General features: G+C 56.7%; 1 protein-coding gene across 2 annotated transcripts; it reads left to right on the top strand.

The window, feature by feature from the left end:
* The first annotated feature begins 1,450 nt into the window (after positions 1 to 1,450).
* On the top strand, positions 1,451 to 12,667 carry RIPK3 (receptor interacting serine/threonine kinase 3). Of its 2 annotated transcripts, XM_030539547.1 has the most exons (12): positions 1,452 to 1,705; positions 2,392 to 2,722; positions 3,720 to 3,880; positions 4,093 to 4,142; positions 6,110 to 6,280; positions 7,835 to 7,917; positions 8,384 to 8,549; positions 9,351 to 9,442; positions 9,973 to 10,057; positions 10,695 to 10,786; positions 11,174 to 11,201; positions 12,285 to 12,482. In XM_030539547.1, the coding sequence occupies exons 1-12, from the start codon at positions 1,560 to 1,562 to the stop codon at positions 12,395 to 12,397; spliced, it is 1,518 nt and encodes a 505-aa protein (XP_030395407.1). In that variant the 5' UTR covers positions 1,452 to 1,559; the 3' UTR covers positions 12,398 to 12,482. The 2 variants fall into 2 exon arrangements, with proteins under 2 accessions (XP_030395406.1, XP_030395407.1); XM_030539546.1 differs by lacking the exon at positions 10,695 to 10,786 and having other exon boundaries at positions 1,451 to 1,705; positions 12,285 to 12,667.
* Positions 12,668 to 14,555: the final 1,888 nt, after the last annotated feature.

Raw genomic sequence — 14,555 nt, 5'->3', positions numbered from 1 at the left:
CCGCCCCACCCTCTGCTGCCCCCTAGTGCCCATTATAGAGTACGGCCGCCCCGCCCCCGCTCTCTGCTGTCCCCTAGTGCCCATTGTACAGTACAGCCACCCCTTCCCCGCCCCCACCCTCTGCTGCCCCCAGTGGTCAGTATATGGAATAGCAGTCGGGGTAATTCCTGCCGGCCGGTTTGGGGTGAGCTGCTGTGGGTTGACAGGGCCTCGCTCTTGCTCTGGGGGCGGAGTGGTGCGACACAGGAGCAGCGAGACCCTCCCGGCGCCCGATGAGAGAAGTAATTTACACCGACACACAACGCGTGTGGACGGGTGAGGGGGACTCGGGGTCTGAGCAGGGCTAGTGGCTGATCTCTCTGGGTGGGTGACTAATGTGTGATACTAAGATGGGAACAGACTGGGGAGGGGAGATGGACTGGGGGGGAGTTAGAAAGGAGAAAGGGGGGAGGAGAGAATATCCACCGATTGATCAGATTTGTCTCTCTGCGTCCATGCGCTGCACATCTGCCCGCCTCCTTCCCTGTCCCCTCCTGCGCTTTCCTCTCCCTCCCTGCTCCGCCAGCCCAGCCGGGCGGGGATGGTCTGCGGGAAGTCCCGGGGGGGGGGGTGAGTCGGCCAAGGGCCGCCCTGGGACGCCAAGGGGGGAAGTGACGAGCTCGCAGGAGAAGAGAAACGAGCCGCGGCTGCAGGGGAGGCGGAAGTCGGAGCGGTGCTGGGGGTGCAGGTCTGAGATCAGGTGCGCGAGTCCCCCCGTCCTGGCACCCAGATAGAACGGGATGGGAGCCGTCCAGTGCCTGGGGGCCGGGGGCTGCGGGTCGGGAGTGAGGGGCACCGGCAGGGCTGGCTGGGCTAGCAGGGGCTGCGGGTCGGGAGTGAGGGGCACCAGCAGGGCTGGCTGGGCTAGCAGGGGCTGCGGGTCGGGAGTGAGGGGCACCAGCAGGGCTCGGAGGGACCCCGGGGCTGCCGGTCGGGAGTGAGGGGCACCAGCAGGGCTGGGTGAGGGGCACCGGCAGGGCTGGGCTAGCAGGGGCTGCGGGTCGGGAGTGAGGGGCACAGGCAGGGCTGGCTGGGCTAGCAGGGGCTGCGGGTCGGGAGTGAGGGGCACCGGCAGGGCTGGCTGGGCTAGCAGGGGCTGCGGGTCGGGAGTGAGGGGCACCAGCAGGGCTGGGTGAGGGGCACCGGCAGGGCTCGGAGGGACCCCGGGGCTGCGGATCGGGAGTGAGGGGCACCGGCAAGGCTGGCTGGGCTAGCAGGGGCTGCGGGTCGGGAGTGAGGGGCACCGGCAGGGCTCGGAGGGACCCCGGGGCTGCGGGTCGGGAGTGAGGGGCACCGGCAGGGCTCGGAGGGACCCCGGGGCTGCGGGTCGGGAGTGAGGGGCACCGGCAGGGCTCGGAGGGACCCCGGGGCTGCAGGTCGGGAGTGAGGGGCACCGGCAGGGCTGGCTGGGCTAGCAGGGGCTGCCGGTCGGGAGTGAGGGGCACCGGCAGGGCTCGGAGGGACCCCGGGGCTGCCGGTCGGGAGTGAGGGGCACCCTCTCGCTCTGTCCCAGTGCAGGGATGGCCGAGAGGGTGGAGTTCCGGGAGCGGATCCCCCGGGAGTGCCTGGAGCAGATGCAGGTCATCGCCTCCGGTGGGTTCGGCACCATCTATCGGGCTCTGCACCGCGACTGGCGCATCCCCATCGCCGTGAAGAAACTGAGCCGGTAAGAGCGCTGGGTGGGTGGGTGTCTCTCGCTGTCTCTCTCTCCAGCCTTGTTTTCTTCACTCTTCCTTCCTCCGCTTCTGTTCACTTTTCCCACCCCCCTCTCCCCTTCATTCCCCTTCTCTCCTGTTCCTTTGGCCAGCTCTCCTTCCCCCTCCTCCTTCTGTCCATTCCTCTCTTCTGTCCTTCCATCCCTCCGTTTCCTCTTCCCTTTCCTTTCTCCTTCCTTCCATTCCTTCTTTCTGTCCTTCCATCCCTCCGTTTCCTCCCTTTCCTTTCTCCTTCCTTCCATTCCTCTCTTCTGTCCTTCCATCCCTCCGTTTCCTCTTCCCTTTCCTTTCTCCTTCCTTCCATTCCTCTCTTCTGTCCTTCCATCCCTCCGTTTCCTCCCTTTCCTTTCTCCTTCCTTCCATTCCTTCTTTCTGTCCTTCCATCCCTCCGTTTCCTCTTCCCTGCATGGCCCCACTTTCTCTTCCTAGCCTTCATCTCTATTCCTCCTTCTCCCCACTCTCTCTCCTTCCATCTCTCCATTTCCTCCTGCCCGCTGTAGTCTCTGTCCCTCCACCCTCCCATTCCCTCCTCCCATCTCACCATTCTCCTGCCTTCTCTTTCTCCTTCCTTCTTCCTTTTCACCTCCCCCCTCAACTTTCCCCATCCTTTGGTCACCTCTCCACCCCCTGCCTGCAGTGATACCTGTAGCCGTGAAGAGCTCCTGGCGGAGGCCCGGGCCATGGACAAAGCTCGTTTTGTCTACATCCTGCGGCTCTTCGGCCTCTATGAGGAGGAAGAGGAGGGCTGGAACTCTGGCCCCCGGTTGGGCATCGTCATGGAGTACATGGAGAATGGCAGCCTGGCCACCTTGCTGGAGAGAGTCAAGCCAGTCCCCTGGCCCCTGCGCTTCCGCCTTCTGCACCAGGTGGCGCTGGGCATGAATTACCTGCATGGGCTTCACCCACCGTTACTGCACCTGGACCTCAAACCCAGCAACGTCCTGCTGAATTTGGAGCTGCATGTCCGGGTGAGAAAACCCCTCCCCTCCTAGTCAGCCAAGCCTGGGTCAGAGCCGGCACCCCATGCAGGGGAAAGGCCCCGCGTCCCACTGATCCAACCACTCCTCTGCCCTAGGGCTGCATTGCAGCCAATGCCCCCTAGAGGAGAAAGGTCCCATTCCCCACCCCACTGATCCAGCCAGTCCTCTGCCCTAGGGCTGCATTGCAGCCAACGCCCCCTAGAGGAGAAAGGTCCCATTCCCCACCCCACTGATCCAGCCACTCCTCTGCCCTAGGGCTGCATTGCAGCCAACGCCCCCTAGAGGAGAAAGGTCCCATTCCCCACCCCACTGATCCAGCCACTCCTCTGCCCTAGGGCTGCATTGCAGCCAATGCCCCCTAGAGGAGAAAGGTCCCATTCCCCACCCCACTGATCCAGCCACTCCTCTGCCCTAGGGCTGCATTGCAGCCAATGCCCCCTAGAGGAGAAAGGTCCCATTCCCCACCCCACTGATCCAGCCACTCCTCTGCCCTAGGGCTGCATTGCAGCCAACGCCCCCTAGAGGAGAAAGGTCCCATTCCCCACCCCACTGATCCAGCCACTCCTCTGCCCTAGGGCTGCATTGCAGCCAATGCCCCCTAGAGGAGAAAGGTCCCATTCCCCACCCCACTGATCCAGCCACTCCTCTGCCCTAGGGCTGCATTGCAGCCAATGCCCCCTAGAGGAGAAAGGTCCCATTCCCCACCCCACTGATCCAGCCACTCCTCTGCCCTAGGGCTGCATTGCAGCCAACGCCCCCTAGAGGAGAAAGGTCCCATTCCCCACCCCACTGATCCAGCCGCTCCTCTGCCCTAGGGCTGCATTGCAGCCAACGCCCCCTAGAGGAGAAAGGTCCCATTCCCCACCCCACTGATCCAGCCACTCCTCTGCCCTAGGGCTGCATTGCAGCCAACGCCCCCTAGAGGAGAAAGGCCACGTGTCCCATTCCCTGCCCCTCAGCTATGCTTTTCTCTCTTCCCCACCAGCTGGCAGACTTTGGGCTATCGAAATTCAAGCGAGTGACCACCAAGCAGGGAACAGAAAGATCTGGGGATGAGGATGACTATGGGGGTACCCTGGAGTACATGCCCCCCGAATCCCTCATAGACATCAACTACAAGCCAACGCCAGCCACAGACGTATACAGGTAAAGGAACCCCAATGTCCCAGTGAGGCACTAGGGGGCGCTGTGCTGCCGGGAGCAGGGCAGGAGGTCCAGTAGGGGGCACTCTCCCCTTTCAGTCAGTCCTGACCACAATGACCCATAGCGACATTAGGGGGCGCTGTGCTGCAGGGAGCTGAGTAGGGGGTGTTCTACCATCCCATGATCCCAACCTGCCTCCTCTTTTGCCTCTGCAGTTATGCCATCCTCACCTGGTCAGTGTTAACCGGTGAACAGCCTTACTCAAGTGAGTCCTATTCCTGTCTTTTAACTATGCCTCTCGTTTGAACCAAGCTTGTCCTGCAATTCAGGGGCTACTCAGGGTTTCCTGGGAATAGAAACAAAACAAACACCACCTCTGAGCTGAAGGGAATCCCTTCAATCCCAGCAGTATAGGATTTATGGCTCATACAGGTGCAGTTTTCAATCTGTCCACTAGAGGTCAGTAAGCTGTGATAGCCATAAACCCTGTGTCAGTATAAGCCATAAGCCAGGGCTAGGCAACCTATGGCATGCGTACCGAAGGCAGCACGCGAGCTGATTTTCAGTGATACTCACATGCCCGGGTCCAGGCCACCGGGTCCAGGGGGCTCTGCATTTTAATTTAATTTTAAATGGAGCTTCTTAAACATTTAAAAACCTTATTTACTTTACATACAACAATAGTTTAGTTCTATATTATAGACTTCTAGAAAGAGACCTTTAAACACATTAAAATGTCTGACTAGCACGTGGAACCTTAAATCAGAGTAAATAAATGAAGACTCGGCACAGCACTTCTGAAAGGTTGCCGACCCCTGCCATAAACCCTGTATTGCTGGGATAAAAAAGAGGAGGTGTGTGAAAAAGGATGGGCAGCTGGCTGGAGACAGCTGGCTGGAAGGATAGTTTATTAGAGAGGAAGGGATGGTGGGGAGAGTATGGGGTGGACTGAAGTTGGATGGGTAGGTGGATAATAGAGTTAGTGGGAAAATGATATTTTCCATCGGAGAATTTCAAAAGAAATTCACATGAAAGTGGGGGGCACTCCCCGTGCAGGCCCTGCTGACCACACATCCCCTATGTGCCACGTGGGGAATCCGTGCTATAGAGAGTGGGGCAGGAAGCTCAGGAGTGGGCGCTGTTCCCTCACAGTCAAGTGTTTAATGGTTTTCTATCCTGAGTTCTGGGAGGGCAGTGCAGTCCAGTGGGGGGCTGGGAGCCAGGACTCCTGGATTCTATCCCCAGCTCTGAGAGAGGAGTGGAGCCTAGTGGAGCAAGGGGGGATGGGACCCAGGACTCCTGGGGTCTAGCCACAGCTAAGCTATGCAGCCCGGGGCAAATTACTTCAGCTGTCTGTTGCCTCAGTTTCCCCAGCCATGAAACAGGATTTCATGGGTCTCTCTTGACTGTAAAGTCTTTGGGGCAGGGACAGCCTCTTACAGGCTCCTTATAAAAAGTGGGGGAAGAGGCCCAGTTATGCCCATTTGAAAATCTCTGCCCACCTCTGGGAGTTCAAATTCCAGCAGCTCTGAGGGGGCGTGGCTAGGGGCCTCAGCAGCGAGATGCTTTACGAAACATGGCTGGGAGCTCAATGGCATTTCGGCACCTGAAATCAAATGCAATTCATGGTAATTCCCTTAAGCTCTTGGTAAAGTCCAGACGACCTCCCCCACTCCTGACCCCTGCAGTAAATAATCATTAGGGCTAAGTTTTTGTCAGCGATATTTATAGTAAAAATCAGGGACACGTCGCGGGAGATAAACAGAAATTCATGGCAGCCCATGACCCGTGCCTGATTTTCACTAAAAATTTCCCTGACAAAAAGGGCAGGTGGGTTCAGCACCCACAGCTGCTGGGACTCCCGGGTCCCCCACCGATGTGCCCGGGAGTGTCGGTGTCCCTGCTCCTGGGGGGTCCCCTCTCCCTGGGCAGCTGGTAGCTGCAGTTCCACCAGCCCCTCACCGCTGCTGGGCAGCTGTGGGGTCTCCCCACCAGGTTGGGGCCTGGGAGCTGCAAGAGCGGGGCTGGCTGGGAGCTCCCGCCCCAGAGCAGAAAATGTGACGGAAGTCAAGGGAAGTCTCAGTGTCTGTGAGGTTATTTTAGCCTTTATAATCATATCTCTGACTCACCACAGGGGGGCAGTGTCTGTGCAAAGCTGTTATGTCTCTGATTCACCACAGGGGGGCAATGTTTATGTAGGACCCTTATGTTCCCCATGTCTTCCTGGTCCAGATCTCCTCCCAAAATGCATGAGCTCCCTGCTCCGAATGCACCTCCCCAGGGGTCAGAGACCCAACATGGAGGAGCTGAAGGAGATCACAGGAGTGGAGGGACTGGAGGACATGAAAGAGTTAATGAAGAGATGCTGGCACAATGACAGCTGGGAAAGACCCACTTTTAAAGGTAAAGTCCATTCCCGTGCAGTCAGTGCTGACGGGGGCACTGTGCTGCAGGGAGTAGGTCAGGGGCTTAGTAGGGGGTACCAGGCTCTACAGAGTGGGTCAGCGGCTCTATAGGGGGCGCTCTCCCCTGGCAGTCTGTGCTGGCCCCAATGCCCCAGCACTAGCTGGCGTCGTACTGCAGAGGGGTAGCCGTGTTAGTCTGGATCTGTAAAAGCATCAAAGAGTCTTGTGGCACCTTATAGACTAACAGACGTTTTGGAGCATGACCTTTCGTGGGTGAATACCCACTTCGTCAGATGCATGTAGTGGAAATTTCCAGGGGCAGGTATATATAAGCAAGCAAGAAGCAGGCTAGAGATAACGAGGTTAGTTCAATCAGGGAGGATGAGGCCCTGTTCTAGCAGCTGAGGTGTGAAAACCAAGAGAGGAGAAACTGGTTTTGTAGTTGGCAAGCCATTCACAGTCTTTGTTTAATCCTGAGCTGATGGTGTCAAATTTGCAGATGAACTGAAGCTCAGCAGTTTCTCTTTGAAGTCTGGTCGTGAAGTTTTTTTGCTGCAGGATGGCCACCTTAAGGTCTGCTATAGTGTGGCCAGGGAGGTTGAAGTGTTCTCCTACAGGTTTTTGTATATTGCCATTCCTAATATCCGATTTGTGTCTGTTTATCCTTTTCCGTAGCAACTGTCCAGTTTGGCCGATGTACATAGCAGAGGGGCATTGCTGGCATATGATGGCATATATTACATTGGTGGACATGCAGGTGAATGAACCGGTGATGGTGTGGCTGATCTGGTTAGGTCCTGTGATGGTGTCGCTGGTGTAGATATGTGGGCAGAGATTGACATCGAAGTTTGTTGCATGGATTGGTTCCTGAGCTAGAGTTACTATTGTGCAGTGTTAAGTTACTGATGAGAATATGCTTCAGGTTGGCAGGTTGCCTGTGGGCGAGGACAGGCCTGCCACCCAAGCCTGTGAAAGTGAGGGATCATTGACCAGGATGGGCTGTAGAGCCCCGATGATGCATTGGAGGGGTTTTAGCTGGGGACTGTATGTGATGGCCAGTGGAGTCCTGTTGGTTTCTTTCTTGGGTTTGTCTTGCAGTAGGAGGCTTCTGGGTACACGTCTGGCTCTGTTGATCTGTTTCCTTGTTTCCTCGTGCGGATATTGTAGTTCTGAGAATGCTTGGTGGAGATTTTGTGAGATTTTTTGGTGGAAATCTCCACCAAGCATTCGCAAATTTGACATCATCAGCTCAGGATTAAACAAAGACTGTGAATGGCTTGCCAATTACAAAACCAGTTTCTCCTCCCTTGGTTTTCATACCTCGGCTGCTAGAAGAGAGCTTCATCCTCCCTGATTGAACAACCTCGTTATCTCTAGCCTGCTTCTTTCTTGCTTATATATACCTGCCCCTGGAAATTTCCACTACATGCATCTGACGAAGTGGGTATTCACCCACGAAAGGTCATGCTCCAAAATGTCTGTTAGTCTATAAGGTGCCACAAGACTCTGTACTGAAGTGGAATCTCTCACCCCTCCTGTCTTTCTCCTGCAGACTGCAGCAACGAGACAGAGAAGATTTTTTCTTGCCACAAGTCCAAAATCTTGCCGGCTGTGCGTCAGGTGCAGGATGTGCTGGTAAGGCACAGCAGGCTGTGGTTCTGATTTCATCCTCTGCATTGCCACAGCTGGCCACTAGTTGGAAGCACCACCCTAGCTGAAATAGCCCCAATTCCAAGCCAGACCCAGGGGCTAAGGATAAACCTCTCATCTCCTAACACAGGATTTAAGCAATTCAGTCCCTGCTATTCTCACCAGCTGCCATAAGGAGATGGTGCTGCACCATAAGAGAAACCAGACTATCTCACTATCTCCATACACATCTGTCTGTCTGTCTAATCTAGCTATCCCCTATACACCCCATCCATCCATCTAAATAGATAGATAGATGGGTGTGTATAGGGATAGATGGATAAATAGATGGGTGTGTATGGGGATGGATAGATATCCCCATACACACCCATCTATCTATCCATCCCCATACACACCCATCTATCTCTGTCTGTCTGTCTATCCAGACCTGACCCCCAAATTGTCACCCCAGATGATGATGGCCAGTTCTCCCAGCGATGAGTCCAGACCATCAGTCAGTGTCCCTACACCTGCTGCGGCTGAGAGCTCCCATCTCCACACCTTTCCTCCATCTTCCCTCGGGGTCTCAGAGCAGTGCCAGACACTTCGCTATGAGGATCGTCCATGCAGAGAAGACGGTGAGTTGGGTTCCCGTCCCTCTGCCAAGCCATGTGCATCAGGCACCAGCTGATGAAATTCTGAATATCGAGGGAGTCTACTCTGGTGTCATGACAGGAAATCCCAACTCCAAGATAAAAGGGCAGGAATTCCTGCATCCAGCAGGTCCATAAATGGACTTCCATGTCGGCTGTGACTGTGAGAATTCCCATCTCTGATGTAACAGAGCAGGAAGTCCCACCTCAAAAGTGGCAACCCCAGAAGTCCTGTCCCTGATGTGGCACGAGGCGACATAGGAAGTCCCACACGAAAAGGTGGCTAGGGGGGAAGATTTGCCTCCAGTGTGGCAAGGCAGGAAGTGCTGCTTCCAGTGTCATAGGACAGGAAGATCCACCCAAAATGGTGGCATTAGGGGAAGTCCTGCCTCCCGACTTACTGGGCAGGAAGTTGTGCTTCCAGTGTAGCAGGATAGACTAAATGGTGACTATGGAGGAAATCCCACCTCCAGAGTGACATGACAGAAAATCCTGCCTCCAGTGTCGCAGGACAGGAAATGTCAACACAAGGAGTCCTGCTTCTACAGTGTCAACATGGGAAGTCCCACCCAAAACAGGTGGCAGTAGAGGAAATTCCATTCCCAGCATGCCAATACAGGAAGTCCTGCCTCCAGAGTGGTGGGACTTCCTGAGCTGGCTGTTGTGGCTAATTTCCCTGCCTGAGGTGTTCTGGGATGTTCAGAGAAAGGGAGTAGAAGAGAAGGGGGCACACAGGCTCCCTGTAAGCTGGCAGTGACCTGGTGGAGGTGTCTTTATGTCCCTCAGAAGCTGTGCTCCAGAGAAACGTGAGGCAGACAGAGCATCAGCAAGAACCTGGTACCCCTCAGCCCTGCAGTGTGAGCATGGGTCCCAGGCAGGTAAATGTCTGCCATCGCTCCCTCCCTGGGGTGGGCTAAGCATTTGCCTGCTGAGCGAGGTCACATCTGGATTGGGGATTGGATGGGAGACCCAGGGGTCAGCAAGGGGAGCACGTGTTCTTTCACGGTCAACGCTGGCACCAGCGCTGGCATCAGGGGGTGCAGTGCCACAGGGAGCTGGGTGGGGGCACCACCCCTTGCAGTCAGTGCTAGCTCTAATGCCCAGGGCTAGCTACACAGCAACACTGAGTGAGCAATCCCCAGGCAGTACTGCTTTGTGGCTGTTACGCAGCTTGTGTGCTCCACCCCAGAGGGGCTGCATCTCAGTGCCGCGTGAGGGGTTTCCATAGTACCCGCCCCTGTACCCCTTGCCACAGGGGCCCCGTCTCTGCACTGAGAGAGGGGTTCCCATATGAACAGCTCCCATGCCCCACCCCAGTACTGGGCAAAGGGTCCCTGTAAATTATATCTGTAGGGATCTAGTGATACGGGGCATCCAGGATCCATGTGATTCTCTCCTCTCTTTCAAGGGAGGACCCAATAAAGAAGGAGAAGGACCCAATAAAGGAGAATTTGGCTCCCCCAAGACAACTTCATCACAGTTGAGACCCCCAGGTACCATGGGGCAGATCCAGGGGGAGGGGAGGCAGATTGGAGGACTGAGGGGGCAATCTAGGAGGAGGGGGTCAGACCCTAGACGGGATGTTATCCCCCCCTTGTGGTACCTGTTTACCACAAGGTGGCAGTTTTTCACTACCATTAATACAGGATGAAGGACAGAGACCAACGCTAAGAAACTCCCCTTTAAGAGCCACTTGAAGGAAAAGTGTGGATGACATTTGGCATCAGGGAGTGAGAAACTTCACCCTTAAAGGGGAAGGTCCATGGTGCAGAATAGGTCCCTGTGTTTGACATTGAGAAACTCCCCTTTAAGAGAAAGTGAAAGGAAAGGAAAAGTGTTCATGAGGACCAAAGTCTGGCAGTGAAGAACTTGGCTCTTAAAGGGGAAGTTTCCATGAGTGATAGTCCGGCAGTGAGACGCTGCTCTTAAAGGGGAAGTTTCCATGAGGAATCAACTCCAGCAGAGAGGAACTCCGCCCTTAAAGAGAAAGCAGCGTTCACAAGGGCAGTGAACAGGCAGTGCATCAGGGATGGCAAAGAGGATGCAGCTTGGTGGGAATAGAGTCTGGCAGTGAAAAATCCCAGCCTCAGAGGAGAAGTGTTCATGAACCCCACTTTTCTTTCCCACCAGCCAATCAGCTGAGGTCTTTCTTCCCCACCCAGTCCCAACCACACTTCCCCATCCCGAGGCCGGATCAACGCATGCACCCATTCTGGCAACAGGTGGGGTGTGCCCCCACCCTGGGAAGGGGGAGGGGTGGGTATGCAGGGAAATAGGGGGATGGGGATATAGGGGCTCATGGGATCAGGATGGAGGGCTGTGCTGGACGGGGTGGAGCTGGAGGGGGTGCTGGAAGGGAATGAGGGAGGGGTTGGGAGGGGGATCTACAGGTGGGGAAAGCAGGGGAGGGGGATGTAAGAGGATGGTGTTGGGGGGAGGGAGCTATGGGCTGATGAAAGGGAGGAGGAGGGCTATAGGGGATGGGAACTGTGGAATGGAGAGGATGGATCATGGGGATAAAGGCACAGAGGGAAGGGGTCTCTAAAGAGCAGGGTCTCCATTCCCGTCCCAGCTGATTAACCCATTCTCTTCCCCCATCTGTCTTTCAGCCTCAGCAACCTCCCTATGGGTTCTCAGGTGAGACCTCTCCCCACACACGAGACAGCTGCAGTGTGCCTGGCTAGCCTCTAGGTGGCGCCTGCTCACTCATAAATGAGCACTATGATTCCGGGAGCCCCAGATATTTGGGATTGGGGGGGGGGGCCTTCTGTTTGTTGCCCCCAGAACAGTTCTGTGGTTTTAAACATCTGAGAGAGAAAAAGAGAAAATACATCCATCCATCCATGCTTCCCCATACACACACATTGATCTATCTCATCTGTCTATCCATCCATCCTTCCTTCCTTCCCCATACGCACCCACCCATCCATCCACCCACCCAACCGTTCCCATACACACCCATCCATCTCATCTCATTTCATCTCATCTATCCACCCATCCGTCCCCATACACACCCATCTATCCATCCGTCTGTCCCCATAGACACCCATCCATTTCATCTCATCTATCCATCCATCCTTCTCCATACACATCCATCCATCCACCCATCCGTCAGTCCGTCCCCATACACAAGCATCCATCCATCTCATCTCATCTCATCTATCCATCCATCCTTCTCCATACACACCCATCTCATCTGTCCATCCATCCATCCTCATACACACCCATCCATCTCATCTCATTTCATCTCATTTATCCATCCATCCTTCTCCATACACACCCATCTCATCTGTCTGTCCATCCATCCATCTGTCCCCATACACACCCATCCATCTCATCTCATCTATCCATCCATCCTTTTCCATACACACCCATCCATCTCATCTATCTATCCATCCTTCTCCATACACACGCATCCATTTCATCTATCCATCCATCCTTCTCCATACACACCCATCCATTTCATCTATCCATCCATCCTTTTCCATATGCACCCATCCATCCATCTCATCTGTCTGTCCATCGAGCCATCCTTCTCCATACGCACCCATCCATCCACCCATCCTTCCCCATACACACCCATCCATCTCATGTGCATCTTTTGTCTCTACATATCCATCCCCATACACCCACCTCTTCTCTCTCCACACAAGTGCTCTTTCCTTCTTTCTTTCTTTCGTTCTTTCCCTTTGCTTTATTGTGCCTCCCTGTCACCTGCAGGTGGCAGCATAAATATCGTTGGGCCTTGCTCGGCAATACAGATTGGCCACAACAACAGCATGAAAGTGACCAAGGTGCGAGTAGAGGAGAAGAAGAAGAAGAAGAAGAAATAATGGCTCCTTCACCTCTGATCTCTAGATGGTTGTGTGGAGCATCCCAGCCCTCCCTGCCCCCAGCAGAGAACCCCCCGCCTTATCTGGTACACACCACTTCCCTCTGCGGGGGGCACGATGAACCTCAGCCCCCCACCGTCCTGTCCCAATTCCCAGCTCCCCACTCTCCCCCTGCGGTGGGGATTCCTGCCCCGGGAGCTGGCATCTCTGGCCACGGAGGACTTTTGTAGCTGCAGCATTAAAGCAACAGTGAGACTAACTCAAGCCTGGCTTTGGGACGAGTAGTCTGGTTTTGCAGAGTCATGAGTGGAGGAAAGAAAGCAAGAAAGCAGCTGGCTGCTGGATGGTGCCGGCCCAGCAGCCTCTGCAGGAGTTCAGAATCAAGGCAGCCCCAAAAGCAACCCCTGCTGAGGTCCCTGCCTGCCCTGGGGCACCCACTCTAGGTGCTAGCTTGGGGTCCTATTTCTCAGGTGCTGCTGCTAGCCAGGGGGCCGGCAATGGCCGGATGGAGAGGGTCCCTCCAGGTCAGAGGCACATTGGGAGGGGTCTGTATGGGAGGGCAGGAGACTCTTGCCAAGGGCTGTGTGTGTGGTAGGGGGCCATGGGAGCTCTGCTTAGCCCTGCCAGGGTCACCCATACTGGATTCACTGGCAGGCTTGGTGTCTGTCCCCTATGGACAATGAGCCATGGGACTGGCTGGGAGCTGCAACAGGAGGGGAAAATGGCCCTGACCAGCAGGGAACAGCACCCCCTATTGACTCCCTGCAGCACAGCACCCCCTAGCACCAGGGCCAGCACTGACTCTGAGGGGAGAATGCCCCCTAGGGAGCCCCCCTGGCCCCGCAGCACAGTGCCCCCTAGCTCCAGCACTCGCTCTGAGGGGAGAGTGCCCCCTAGGGAGCCCCCCTGCAGCACAGCCCCCCTAGCGCCAGCACTATGAGGGGAGAGTGTCCCCTAGAGAGCCCCTTGGCCCCAAAGCACAGCACCCCCTAGCTCCAGCACTGACTGTGAGGGGAGAGTGCCCCCTAGGGAGCCCCCCTACCCTGCTCTCTGCAGCACAGCGCCCCCTAGCGCCAGCACTATGAGGGGAGAGTGCCCCATAGGGAGCTCCCCTCACCCCGCAGCACAGCACCCCCTAGCTCCAGCACTGAGTCTGAGGGGAGAGTGCCCCCTAGGGAGCCCCCCTGGCCCCACAGCACAGCGCCCCCTAGCGCCAGCACTATGAGAGGAGAGTGCCCCCTAGGGACCACCCCTTGCCCCGCAGCACAGCGCCCCCTAACTCCAGCACTGACTGTGAGGGTAGAGTGCCCCCTAGGGAGCCCCCCTGCCCCACAGCACAGTGCCCCCTAGCGCCAGCACTATGAGAGGAGAGTGCCCCCTTGGGAGCCCCCCTGGCCCCACAGCACAGCGCCCCCTAGCTCCAGCACTGACTGTGAGGAGAGTGTGCCCCCCAGGGAGCCCCCCCTGCCCTGCTCCCTGCAGCACAGCGCCCCCTAGCACCAGCACTATGAGGGGAGAGTGTCCCCTAGGGAGCCCCATGGCCCCGCAGCACAGCACCCCTAGCTCCAGCACTGACTCTAAGGGGAGAGTGCCCCCTAGGGAGCCCCCCTGACCCCACAGCACAGCGCCCCCTAGCTCCAGCACTGACTGTGAGGGGAGAGTGCCCCGTAGGGAGCCCCCCTGGCCTGCTCCCTGCAGCACAGCGCCCCCTAGCTCCAGCACTATGAGGGGAGAGTGCCCCCTAGGGAGCCCCTCTCGCCCCGCAGCACAGCACCCCTAGCTCCAGCACTGACTGTGAGGGGAGAGTGACCCCTAGGGAGCCCCCCTGGCCCCACAGCACAGCGCCCCCTAGCTCCAGCACTGACTGTGAGGGGAGAGTGACCCCTAGGGAGCCCCCCTACCCTGCTCCCTGCAGCACAGCGCCCCCTAGCTCCAGAACTGACTGTGAGGGGAGAGTGCCCCCTAGGGAGCCCCCCTGGACCCACAGCTCAGCACCCCCTAGCTCCAGCACTGACTGTGAGGGGAAAGTGCCCTCTAGGGAGCCCCCCTGGCCCCACAGCACAGCGCCCCCTAGCTCCAGCACTGACTGTGAGGGGAGAGTGCCCCGTAGGGAGCCCCCCTGGCCCCACAGCACAGCCCCCCCTAGCTCCAGCACTGA

This window comes from Gopherus evgoodei, chromosome 21 (genome assembly GCF_007399415.2).
Source record: "Gopherus evgoodei ecotype Sinaloan lineage chromosome 21, rGopEvg1_v1.p, whole genome shotgun sequence".
Lineage (NCBI taxonomy): Eukaryota > Metazoa > Chordata > Testudines > Testudinidae > Gopherus > Gopherus evgoodei.
Note: the sequence above shows the minus strand (reverse complement) of the source record. Positions and strands in the feature narration are given on the sequence as shown.

What these genes read in the sequence shown, in the direction of transcription:
- RIPK3 (XM_030539546.1), top strand. Translation starts at nt 1,560, where the DNA reads ATGGCCGAGAGGGTGGAGTTCCGGGAGCGGATCCCCCGGGAGTGCCTG. An exon ending in CCAGCCACAGACGTATACAG is followed by an intron (nt 3,881 to 4,092) that starts GTAAAGGAACCC and finishes TTGCCTCTGCAG; the next exon opens with TTATGCCATCCTCACCTGGT. An exon ending in ATCACAGTTGAGACCCCCAG is followed by an intron (nt 10,058 to 11,173) that starts GTACCATGGGGC and finishes TCTGTCTTTCAG; the next exon opens with CCTCAGCAACCTCCCTATGG.